Source organism: Micromesistius poutassou (assembly GCF_964030765.1).
Source record: "Micromesistius poutassou genome assembly, chromosome: 4".
Classification (NCBI taxonomy): domain Eukaryota; kingdom Metazoa; phylum Chordata; class Actinopteri; order Gadiformes; family Gadidae; genus Micromesistius; species Micromesistius poutassou.
The window spans coordinates 21,111,636-21,124,758 of NC_140274.1; the positions used below are offsets into that span (position 1 = coordinate 21,111,636).

At 46.4% G+C, this 13,123-nt stretch overlaps 2 protein-coding genes across 2 annotated transcripts in view; one reads left to right on the top strand and one right to left on the bottom strand.

The window, feature by feature from the left end:
* LOC311341747 (uncharacterized protein) overlaps nucleotides 1-13,123 on the bottom strand; it is a gene marked incomplete at its 5' end in the record, with an annotated part of 386,212 nt that overhangs the window by 297,009 nt on the left and 76,080 nt on the right. Inside the window, 1 exon segment of the mRNA XM_084466545.1 lies at nucleotides 8,837-9,120. Coding sequence (XP_084322671.1) covers nucleotides 8,837-9,120 — 284 coding nt within the window.
* LOC311341753 (uncharacterized protein) overlaps nucleotides 1-13,123 on the top strand; it is a 361,346-nt gene that overhangs the window by 264,215 nt on the left and 84,008 nt on the right. The gene's annotated exons all lie outside the window — the stretch shown is intronic.

The window sequence follows — 13,123 nt, forward strand, 5'->3', positions numbered from 1 at the left end:
TGATTTTGTTTTGAAGTTGTATGTTCAGTGAAGGTCACCTGAGCCTCTTAAGCCAATGAAAAGTTATGAGCGCGCTTTTTCTTTTGTTGTTGGTGTGAGCCGCCTTTTATACCATGTACGTTACGGACTGTGTCTATAAAGAGATGTGAATAAAGAACATAAGAAGAGATGGTGTTGACTTTTCCCTCCTAAAATGGCAGAAGAAATAGAAAACGTAACAGGTTATGGGCCCAGGCACAGTACAGGAGGATGGCAACAGAGACTAGTTTTCGACGGAGACAAAGACAAATTTGGGAGGTAAAGTTCCTCGGCCACATGAGAAGACTAGGCCTGAAAGACGTAGAAGCCAGAAGAAACTGCGACAGACTATATCATCCGGACTGAAAAGGTAGTAACGTCAAAGTGCAAAAGAAATAATTAGTGACAGGCTTATGCCATGATTTTGAAAGGCATGATTTTAGCTTACTTTTTTCAAAAGTAAACTAAGAAGCTATGAAGAAACAGAAGTTTGAAACAAAGATAAAGTCAGACAATGTAATGAAAGTGGACGTGCTATGGATGTGGAAAACGCGGTCATTTTGCACGAGACTGCCGTCAAAAAGGAGCCGCGAAGTGGTGCAGCTACCACAAAAGCTCAACACACAGTGATGAGACGTGCAGGGGGAAAAATATGCACAAAGATGATGCAAAACAATCTGCGGAGAAACAAGAAGGTCATGATGAAGAACAAACCTACGTAATTCAAGATTAGTCAAGAGCTCCTCCCAGATAACATTAAAGAAAATGGACTGATGGTGGACTGCGGAGCAACGTCCCACATCATAACAGAGGAAAGTAAATTTACGAGATTTGACAAGACTTTCGATCCACGACAACATTTTACGGAGCTTGCAGATGGCACCGGGGGGAAGAACGTGGCTCTCAAGCGAGGAGATGCAGAGGTGATGCTACGGGACCAAAAGGGGAGAAACGTCATGGTAACACTGAAGAGGGCCCTGCTCATACCGTCATATCCTCAGAGCATCCTCTCAGTAGAGGCAGTGACAGCTGATGGGGCCAAAGTGGTTTTTCCGAAAAGGGAAGAGTGAACTGACAACCAAAGATGGGACTGTCTTCCGCATCGAGGAACTGGAAAGACTGTACTACATTGAAACGGTTAATAACTATGAAAAATTGGTTGATTACTCAGTCAATGACATAATGTCTAAGGACAAAGTGAATTTAACGTGTGATGCCAAAACATGGCATGAAATACTGGGACACTGTAACATTGATGATGTGATGATGTTACCTGATGTTGTAGTAGGCATGAAAGTCGCGGGGGAAACTAAGATTGACTGTAATGTTTGCACTGAGGGAAAATTTTACCAACAGTAGAAGTAGGAAAGCTGATGCAAAAGCTTGCGCGCCCCTTGAGTTAGTACATACTGACTTAGCAGGTCCAATAGAGCCGCCTGGTCAAGATGGGCATAGATATGCCATCTCATTCACAGGTGATTTTTCATTGGCCACAAAGGAGTTCCTGGCAGACAGTGGACCTTATGGTAGTGTCACATGTATCAGATCAGATAACGGTACAGAGTACACAGGTCAGGCCTTTTCAGGCCCTTTTAAGAGAAAAAGGGTATAAGGTACAGGAGACATCATCCCCTTACTCTCCACATCAGAACGGAACAGCTGAAAGACAGTGGAGGACCTGGTTTGCTATTCAAAGTGCAGCCCATATCCGTAACAGATGTTACAATGAGAGTAAACTTAAAAACACCCCATACTTTATACTAACAGGAAGAGAGCCAGACCTATCAAAAATGTGGGTTTTTGGATCAGATTGTTATGCATATAGTCATGATCAGAAGAAACTTGATCCCAAATGTAAAAAAAGGGAATGTTTGTGGGGTACAGTAAGAACAGTCCAGCCTATCTGGTTTACAACCCTCAAACAAAAAAGGTGTGTCCAAACACAGACTGGTGAAATTCATCAAAATGAACAGTGTTGATCAACAAACCCAGACTGATGAAGACGACCCAGAAACCAACAGCTTCAGAGACCGAAAGTTAGAAATTGAAAAGAGTGGCTCTGAATTGCTACAGAAAGAAGATAGCAAAGAGAATCAGATCTTAAACAATAATGATGATGATGACACAGACAAGAATGAAAATGTACAAAATGGTGAAACTACAGATGAGGAAGTTGGTTCTGGGTGAAAACAAAAACAGCTTAGGTTCAGAGCCTAAGTTGTGACCAAAACCCCCGCTACCCAAGAAGAGAAAGGAAAGCTCAGAAATACCTAGTGGATGACATACCAGACGTTAAAGATAAAGATGTAACCCCATGCTAGTGTTGATTATTGTGTCAGGGCAGTGTGTGGAGTCCCCCAAACCTACAGAGAAGCCCAGATGTCACCGGAGGCACCAGCATGGCAACAAGCCATGGAGGAAGAAATGGACTCACTTAAAGAAAACAAAACCTTTGAACTGACTACATTACCTGAGGGTAGGAAGACAGTGGGGGGGGAATGGGTCCATGCCTTAAAGGAAAACACAGAAAAGGGAAATGTTTTCAAAGCTTGGTATTTTGCTAAAGGCTACAACCAGACAGAGGGAATAGACTATAATGAAACATTTGCCCCAACAGCAAACATTTGTTCAGTGCGAGCCCTTATGCAAATTGCTGTTCAGAATGATCTCATTGTACATCAAATGGATGTGAAAACAGCATACTTACATGCTCCAATAGAGGAAGAGATTTACTTAGAACAACCTGAGGGTTTTGAAAACACATCAGAAACCGAAGAAAAACTTGTATGTAAGTTAAAGAAATCCCTTTATGGTCTGAAACAATCTGGAAGGAACTGGAACAAACCAACCACTGTGTGTACAAGAAACGGATAGGAAGTGAGACAATCATTGTGATCATATGGGTAGATGATTTAATCATGGATCGCAGACGAGCGCTGTTGCGGGCGCGATTGTTGACGGGGGGTGTGGTTGGCTCGTTCGGGGGGGCCACAGGGGGGGCCGGACTCAGAGTTACGGGGGCACTGGCCCCCCCTGGCCCCCCCCTAGAACCGCCACTGGTCAGATTGTAAACCCAGATCTACCCCAAGTGAACCAAGGGAGGGTGGTATCAAAAATGAGGAAGAAAAGAACAGTGAGTTTGTAGACCCCAGACGATATCGGTAGATTGTTGGCAGCCTGATTTATGCTATGAATAGTACAAGACCAGATATTAGCTGGATTGTGAGTAAGCTCTCTCAAACTTTAGCAAATCCAAAATCAGAGGACTTAGTGGCTGCTAAACATGTTCTAAGGTATCTGAAGGGCACTGTTGACTATGAACTATGTTACAAGAAAAATGAGGAAGATTTGAATCTCATTGGATTCAGTGATGCTGACTGGGCATCCTCTGTGGAAGATAGACGGAGCACTACAGGGTACTGTTTCAGCCTGACAAAACAGGGTCCCGCCATTTCATGGAAAACAAAGAAACAGCCCACAGTGGCATTGTCTACATGTGGGGCTGAGTATATAGGTCTAGCTGCTACTACTCAGGAGAGCATATACCTTACTCAGCTGTTAAATGGCATGGATAATAGAATACAGTTGTGCTGAGATTCATGGTGACAACCAGGGTGCCATAGCACTGTGTAAGAACCCAGTGAACAGACAGAGGTCTAAACACATTGATGTGAAATATGTGAAATATAAAATAAGCATTGTCTATTGCCCATCAGAAGAAATGTTTGCAAGACATACTGACAAAACCAGTAGCAAAACCAAAAATAATCAAGTTCAAAACATGGTTCTTTGGAAACTAAATGTACTGAAATGATAACATACGAGTTTATGATGATGAGAACAAGTGGGGGTGTTAGGTTGTGTGTTCTCATGTATTATTATTCTGTGCTTTTGTTTTGAAGTTGTATGTTCAGTGAAGGTCACCTGAGCCTCTTAAGCCAATGAAAAGTTATGAGCGCGCTTTTTTTTGTTGTTTGTGTGAGCCGCCTTTTATACCATGTACGTTACGGACTGTGTCTATAAAGAGATGTGAATGAAGAACATCAGAAGAGATGGTGTTGACTTTTCCCTCCTAAAATGGCAGAAGAAATAGAAAACGTAACACTTTGACACGTTGAAACAGCAGATCAGCAGTTACAACATTTCAGCAGTTCGATGTTTTTCCACACGTGGCAGCACCATTCACGAGGACGTCCTGCCCATACACGGTAGTGCCGCTGAAAGTCCAGTCTTTTCTATGAACAGATGGCCATGATGGTTCCGCTTTTCTTTGAGGTAGTCAGTACACTTATTGTTGAAACATCAGATTACAACATTACAACAGATTACAACAGCAATACAACATTTTAGATACAGCAGATCAGTAGTTCAGCAATTCAACAGAGTTCATATATTGTCTGGATTAAAAGTGGATGTCCTACCCTTGATTGGGCAGCGGGAATCTTAGGGCATAGGTGTGTCAACGTGTGGCCCACGGGCACGCAACAGTCTTCTTAAAGTTAAGATGGTGCTTAAATAGACAGGTATGGATAGACGTCTTCTACAAAACTGCCCACTTCATCTATGTGTGATCCGTTGTTGCCCCCTGTGGCTATGTGAGGATATTACCTCTTAACTATTGTATGTGCTCGGTGCTGCCCCCATGTGACTATGTGAGGATATTACCTCTTAACTATTGTATGTGCTCGGTGCTGCCCACTTGTGACTGTGAGGATATTACCTCTTAACTATTGTATGTGCTCGGTGCTGCCCCCATGTGACTATGTGAGGATATTACCTCTTAACTATTGTATGTGCTCGGTGCTGCCCACTTGTGACTGTGAGGATATTACCTCTTAACTATTGTATGTGCTCGGTGCTGCCCCCATGTGACTATGTGAGGATATTACCTCTTAACTATTGTATGTGCTCGGTGCTGCTCCCTGTGACACACACACACACACACACACACACACACACACAACTATACGTGCACTGAGCCCTTTCGGAGGCCCGGCCTTTCAGCTGCCCACCCCTCCTTCTCCGGCTAATAAAACTCTTGAGGTGGCGTTTTGAAAGGAGAAAATTACATTTCAATAGTACATGGTCCAAAGATAATTATGATCCTTTTGATTGATATCCAGAGACAATTTGCGGAAACACAAATATTGTCTTTTCATAACATGTTTATAAGCAAAATGCAATTGGTCAGAAATGCTACAGCACATGGCCACTTTAAAATCTCTACCTTTTTTTAATAAGAGCATTGAAATGTCGTAGCTTGATGCTAACATTAACTGCCTGTTTGAGGAGGGAGAAAGGCCGGGGAAGTAAACCTCACAATGCTGGATTAGTAATTCCTGTTTAATGTGTAGTCAGTATTAAACATGTAGAGTTTAAGGCAAACCATGAGTCCTCTGCCTTGTTATTTCGTTACTTATTTTCATGACTAACTTTTGAACTTTTGTATCAAGAATCTTGAAATTGGTTGTCCAAATTCTGTTTGCTCAGTAAGAAGGGAGCAAAAAACTGTTGTCAGGCATCCAACTCACTACAGCACATAGTGAGTTTTTATAAACGCACAAATGGTACACAAATCGTCACTCGTAGTCACTTATTTGATTTGAGGATATTGTAAATACTGGAAGATGTTAATTCTGGAATTGATCATGTTTAATGTTAATGAGGAAAATGAAGGCTTTTCTTGTCTAATTTACTTACCTAATATATTAGCATCAGATTAGTTTTGAAAGAACTGGATTTGATCAATAGTTTAGGTCAACACATTTTATTGTCTGCATGGCAGGCATAACAAGAACATTTATCCCATGGGGCTGCTTTTGGTAACTTAAAGCACTCTTACACTCCCCTTTCTAAATCAACCGTGTTAAGGGGAAACAAGCCAACCCATGGCACATTTCAGACCATTCCATGATAAATCTTCTCCCCGGAGTGAGTCCTCATGTGGCTCTCAAGGCAGCTTTTATGTTTGTAGCACTTCATGCATTGGTCGCACCTAGGGCTTCTCCCCGGAGTGAGTCCTCATGTGGGTCTTCAGGCTGGAGCTCCGAATGAAGCGCTTCGTGCATTGGTCACAGCTGTAGGGCATCTCCCCGGAGTGAGTCCTCATGTGGATCTTCAGGCTGGAGCTATGTCCGAAGCGCTTCGTGCATTGGTCACAGCTGTAGGGCTTCTCCCCTGAGGGCTTCTCCCCGGAGTGAGTCCTCAGGTTGTGGATCTTCAGGTTGGCCCTATATCCGAAGCTCTTCATGCATTGCTCACAACTGTAGGGCTTCTCCCCGGAGTGAGTCATCATGTGCCTCTTCAGGTAGATGCTTAGACTAAAGCGCTTCATGCATTGGTCACAGCTGTAGGGCTTCTCCCCGGAGTGAGTCATCATGTGGATCTTCAGGCTGAAGCTCTGGCTAAAGCGCTTCATGCATTGGTCACAGCTGTAGGGCTTCTCCCCGGAGTGAGTCCTCATGTGGGACGTCAGGCTGCAGCTCCGAATGAAGCGCTTCGTGCATTGGTCACAGCTGTAGGGCATCTCCCCGGAGTGAGTCCTCATGTGGATCTTCAGGCTGGAGCTACGTCCGAAGCGCTTTGTGCATTGGTCACAGCTGTAGGGCTTCTCCCCTGAGGGCTTCTCCCCGGAGTGAGTCCTCAGGTTGTGGATCTTCAGGTTGCCCCTATATCCGAAGCTCTTCATGCATTGCTCACAACTGTAGGGCTTCTCCCCGGAGTGAGTCATCATGTGCCTCTTCAGGTAGATGCTTAGACTAAAGCGCTTCATGCATTGGTCACAGCTGTAGGGCTTCTCCCCGGAGTGAGTCATCATGTGGATCTTCAGGCTGCAGCTCCGGCTAAAGCGCTTCATGCATTGGTCACAGCTGTAGGGCTTCTCCCCGGAGTGAGTCCTCATGTGGGACGTCAGGCTGCAGCTCCGAATGAAGCGCTTCGTGCATTGGTCACAGCTGTAGGGCTTCTCCCCGGAGTGAGTCCTCATGTGCCTCCTCAGGTTGCCTTTATTTTGAAAGCGCTTCATGCATTGGTCGCACCCGTACGGCTTCTCGACGGTGTAGCTACTCATGTGGACGGTTGTCTTGGTATTGTCGGGAAAACCTTTGCATAACAAGACACGGAGCCAGCCCTTGCGGCCGCCCCGATGCCCGGTCAGCTCCTTATGGTGGACAAGCCGCTCACTGCAGTCTTCTGCAGAGAGGAAAACAAAGAAACAGAAAGTAATTGTATTAACTTATTATTTGCACAAAGGGATACTGTATGTACTTTGTACACACTTGTGTATTGGAAGAATTATATTTGGACACTTTATTTCAAACTTATATTTGTTGATTATACCTTTTCCTTGTTCCCCTTGGGGGGGGGTCAAGGGTCAAAGGCTCCAGCTGAGAAGGCACCGCTACATCTCCCCCTTTTAAGGATGTGGGGAGGTCATAAAGACACAACCCAGGTCATCTGTAGTTTCCTATCAACTGTTTTACCAATACTGTAGTTATATTGGGAATCAGAGCTGATCTCAGCATTACTGACACCTGTCTGCCATGAAGAAGATGTAAATCATTCTACTATAAACTGGAAGTAGTCCTTGTGTTTTAGCAGGGCTCTGGTCCTGATGCGCTTTCAAAAGAGGACCAGGCTCTTTAGCGCAGGTAGAATCTAATACATTCTCAGTTGATCCAGGTCGTTTGCTTGCTTGCAATGTGATGCAATGTGTATTACTAACCTACAGCGGGCATGCCTCCACCAAGATCCTCTTCAACCTTGATTGAAATGGTGTCTGGGGTCTGCTGCTTTCCATATAAAGAAGGAAACACACATCAGACATATTCTTTCATTTGCACAGAATAGTTATCAATCCCCATTAACGATACATTCAATCATAAAGGTGTGTGCTTTCTATTGGTGTGTGGTGGAGGTGTAACAGAGAAGGCCTCTCTTTTGGATGGTGAATGAGAAGATGATTTCCAACCTGAACACTCAGCTCCTCATGGCGGACCAACCACTCTCCACGCTCCAGGCCCGTGGCCAGCGGGCCCTCCCCTTTTCCGAAGACACTCAGGATCCTCAGCTCCCCGTTGTGACTGGACATGTGGGAGGAGCCAGGGGCGTCCACATGCAGACTCTCTGAGGTGGCGCCGCGCTGCGTGCTGCTGTATCTAAACGCATCGCAGTGTTCTGCAGAGAGGGGGTAAAAAGACAAAGTAATTGTTTTGATACATCATTTGCACAAAAGGAGAAGTGTGTATTTGTACACGTGAAAGAAACTATTTAAATGCATGTGTATGCAACATTTACACAGAGGGTTTAAAATGTGCACTGTAGACACAGATTCAGAGTTTTGGAGAGGGATGTCTCCTCCTTCATAAACCAGCTCATGTGACATCCGTCTTGATACCCTTCTGGCCTCTTGACTGTTTCCATCTTTTGCAACTCCTAAGTTTGACTCGTGTTTTATCAGGCTCTGATCATGATGCTTTTCCAAAGAGGACCAGGCTTTTTAGCGCAGGTAGAATCTAGTACATTCTCAGTTGATCCAGGTTGTTTCCTTGCATAGATGCAATGTGTATTACTAACCTACAGCGGGCATGCCTCCACCAAGATCCTCTTCAACCTTGATTGAAATGGTGTCTGGGGTCTGCTGCTTTCCACATAAAGAAGGAAACACATCAGACATATTCTTTCATTTGCACAGAATAGTTATCAATCCCCACTAATGACACACTGAGTCATAAAGGTGTGTGCTTTCTATTGGTGTGTGCTGGAGGTGTAACAGAGAAGGCCTCTCTTTTGGATGGTGAATGAGAAGATGATTTCCAACCTGCACACTCAGCTCCTCACGGCGGACCAACCGCTCTCCACGCTCCAGGCCCGTGGCCACGCTGCGGTCCGCAGACAGCGAGCTCAGGGCCTCCACTTCAGACGTGGTGAAGAGGGTGTCATGGCCGTCCAGCGCCAGTGGGCCCTCCCCTTTTCCGTAGACGCTCAGGATCCTCAGCTCCCCGTTGTGACTGGACACGTGGGAGGAGCCAGGGGCGTCCACATGCAGACTCTCTGAGGTGGCGCCGCGCTGTGTGCTGCTGTCTCCAAAGTCATCGCAGTCTTCTGCAGAGAGGGGGAAAAAAGACAGAAAGTAATTGTTTTGATACATCATTTACACAAAAGGAGAAGTGTGTATTTGTACACGTGAAAGAAACTATTTAAATGCATGTGTATGCAACATTGACACAGAGGGTTTAAAATGTGCACTGCAGACACAGATTCAGAGTTTTGGAGAGGGATGTCTCCTCCTTCATAAACCAGCTCATGTGACATCCGTCTTGAAACCCTTCTGGCCTCTTGACGGTTTCCATCTTTGAAATGCAACTCCAAAGTTTGACTCGTGTTTTATCAGGGCTCTGGTCATGATGCTTTTCCAAAGAGGACCAGGCTTTTTAGCGCAGGTAGAATCTAGTACATTCTCAGTTGATCCAGGTTGTTTCCTTGCATAGATGCAATGTGTATTACTAACCTACAGCGGGCATGCCTCCACCAAGATCCTCTTCAACCTTGATTGAAATGGTGTCTGGGGTCTGCTGCTTTCCACATAAAGAAGGAAACACACATCAGACATTCTTTCATTTGCACAGAATAGTTATCAATCCCCACTAATGACACACTGAGTCATAAAGGTGTGTGCTTTCTATTGGTGTGTGCTGGAGGTGTAACAGAGAAGGCCTCTCTTTTGGATGGTGAATGAGAAGATGATTTCCAACCTGCACACTCAGCTCCTCACGGCGGACCAACCGCTCTCCACGCTCCAGGCCCGTGGCCACGCTGCGGTCCGCAGACAGCGAGCTCAGGGCCTCCACTTCGGACGCGGTGGAGAGACTGACAGACTCTCTGAATGCAGTCACTGTTAATATATACCCCCCCCCCCGCCCCCGCCCCGCCAACCAAATCTCACTCTGAACTCAGTTCAAAACTTGAGAGCCCTGGAAACGATTTAAATGCATGTGTATGCAACATTGCCACGGAGGGTTTAAAATGTGTACTGCAGACACAGAAAACTCACTTTTCTGAAACCGCCTCCCCTCGACCCTCCAGCCTATGAGCTCTTAAGCCCGCGGCGTCTCTGAACGACAACAACAATGATGGCGGACCACATGCTTCCTTTGGTGGGTTGCTAGGAGAATATGTAATGTTGCTCCGCTACCAAAATAAACTAAAAAAGGATTACGGACAGACCCGTAAACCAACTCTATTTAAATCCACCGCGAAGCGCTACCTTCGGACTGAATGTTTGTAAACAGCGCGCATTTTTTTTGCGCATGCTCGCCTCTTCTTCTTCTTTCTTTTTTTTTGCTGGAGTTCTATAGCAGAAGCAGCTCCCCTTATGGGCCTGGAATGTGTACTACAGCTTTTCTACAGCTCGATGCGGTTTCGCAATGAGTCCGTCTTTACGGAGATATTCCTGAACCGCATCAAAGGAAAACGGATCGGTTTCGCCCGTGTGGACAGGGCCTTAGCAGTTTCGTTTCGTTCAGAGTAGCCCGCAAACACATCACGTCTGTGTCGTGTTGGGTTCTTTGTAATGGTAAGGAATAAAAAGACGAGACTGCACGGAGCTAAAGTTGACGTGACTTTACTGCAAGCTCCTCCAGAGAAAGCCTAGAGCCCCCTCTAGAGTCTAACATACACAACTGTATATACAGATCACACCATATCTCCCTTTCTAAGCAGCAATACACTGTAACCTTCATTTTCATAACAGGTTTGCGTGAACTACAATTCTTACTGAAATCATCATACAGTGTATTGGTTACTGAAACACTTTTCTTTTCAGAATATCCTGAACACTCCTACAGCTATATGAACTCATGTCTGAGGCCATTCGTTTAATGACATACAAACTCACGAGGGCCTGTTAAGCTATTTAACCTCACACCAAACACAGAACCATGTCCTCATCACACAACATGAACTTTCCCATTACTCCATACTTAACTTTTAGTTAATATATCAACCTGTATCACAAACACATTTTGTTACATTTCTCATTTTTTATTTTTTTTTCCACATATGCTCGTCACGTGTTTCGTTTCAGCATTTCTGTTCTCCCAGGTCTAGTCGATCTGGTTTTGTGACAGGTCTGCCAGACCTGGTTGTGGCGGGTTGTGGAGCGCCCTGAGGTCTCCCAGGTGACACCGGATCGGTGTCTTTTGGAGTGTCCCGCGGGTCTATTCCATGTTCTTGTGTCTCACTGCTGTTGTCTGCTGGCATAGGCACCAGGTGGCAACAATTCCTCCTAACAGTGCCTTGTGATCCAGTTCCGCTGACCAGGTAGGATCTGGGTGTGTCATGTGCAGCTGTCACGGTACCTGTAGTCTTTGTGTCTGTAATCCGCACGCAATCTCCTGACGCCAGGTCGGGGAGATTCCTCGCTCTCGTGTCGGCGGTCGTAGTTGCTCGCATCCATCCGTCTCTTCTCCCTTTCCTTGCGCTGGACTCAAGATTCAAGATTCAATATATTTATTGCCATGTCAACAAGTTGATAGGAATTTGTCTTGGTACAACTCTCAGACAGCCAAACATGAAGGACAGACATCATAAGTACAGAACAAACAATGTACAACAAACAATAAACAATAAACAATCCCCACAGACAGTAGTACTGCAGGACCATACCCGACAGACAGTAGAACAGTAGACAGAGAAAGAGAAAGTGCACAGTGCAAACAGTTGATAAAGTGTGTGTACTTTAGTGCAAGTTCAGATTCCTGATAGCCAGAGGGTAGGTGACTGAACGCAGGATCTAACACGGCTGGAGAAGCCGGCACCGTGGTGCACGGCCCGCGCCCCATGAGCAGCCCGTTGCTCAGAGGCGTGCTCCCGTAGGCCAGCGGAGCACGGTAGGGGGTCTGCTGCTTTCTTCAACAGGTTCTTTATGGTTTGGACGGCGCGCGCTCGGCCTCGCCGTTGCCTCGAGGGTATCTCGGGGGGCTGCTCGTCACTCATGCAATCAAATTCGTACTCATGCTGCGAAGGACACGACACGTGAGCACCCGAGAACTGTGGCCACGTTGTCAGTGACCAAAGTCTCAGGTATGCCGTGCCTCGCAAACATCGACTTGAGGTGCACTACGACGTCCGTGCTCCTCGTCGGGCTCAGCTGGGCAATTTCGACATACAGTCCACAACAACCAGCAGGTAATTGTGATTTTTCAGCGTGAACAAATCGGCCCCTAGCTTCCGCCATTGGTCTGTCGGGCAGCTCTGAGCCTGCACGAGAGACTCCCTAGCATTGGCACGTTCCTTGACGTACACGGTGCATCGCAATTCGCAACACCGATTTCGCCTATCTGGCTGTGCTTAGCCCCGGCCACCACCACGCGGCTTGCTTGGCCCGCTCCCGACATTGGACTATCCCCCGATGTGCCCTTCGTGGATTTTCTCCGGGCACGGTGTTTCTCATTGTCGATGGAATAACTAGCCTAGTGCCTCGTAGGGACAGTCCATTGTGTGTGTGTGTGTGTGTGTGCTTGGAACAGCCCCCTCTCAGCCCAGTAGGGTCTTACCAGTGTGTCTATCTATCTGCTGCGATCTGGCCAGCCCTCAACGCAGTACCTCATCACTTCAGAGCACACGCTGTCTGCGCTGAGCTGTTTACGCAGCAGCTCATACAGGTAAGTCTCACTCGCAGGTAAGTAAGTTTGCCATCAGAGTCCACATAGATGTTTGTTTCTTCCATCAGGTTGTCGCCATCTGCGACGCCGCCGTCTTTCGATGGAGCCCGTGTCGGCAGCGTGTCAGCAGCGTGTCAGCAGTGGTGAGACTCTTCCCTGGAACGTGTGCGATAGTGTACCTGCATCTCATCCTCTCAGGCTCTCCTGAGTCTCATCCTGAATCTTTGTATTCTCGGTGGGATGTGCATCCGTCGCTTGACCACCCAGCAGGCTCACTAGGGGCGTGTGGTCGGTCTCCAGCGTCAAAATGGAGTCCGATGATGAAGCCGCCAAACCTTTCACATGCCCAGGTAAGGGCTGGCGCTTCCTTTTCCACTTGAGCATAGCGCCCTGTTCCGTGCTCGTGAGTGCCCTGGACGCATACGCTACTGGCTGCCCAGGTT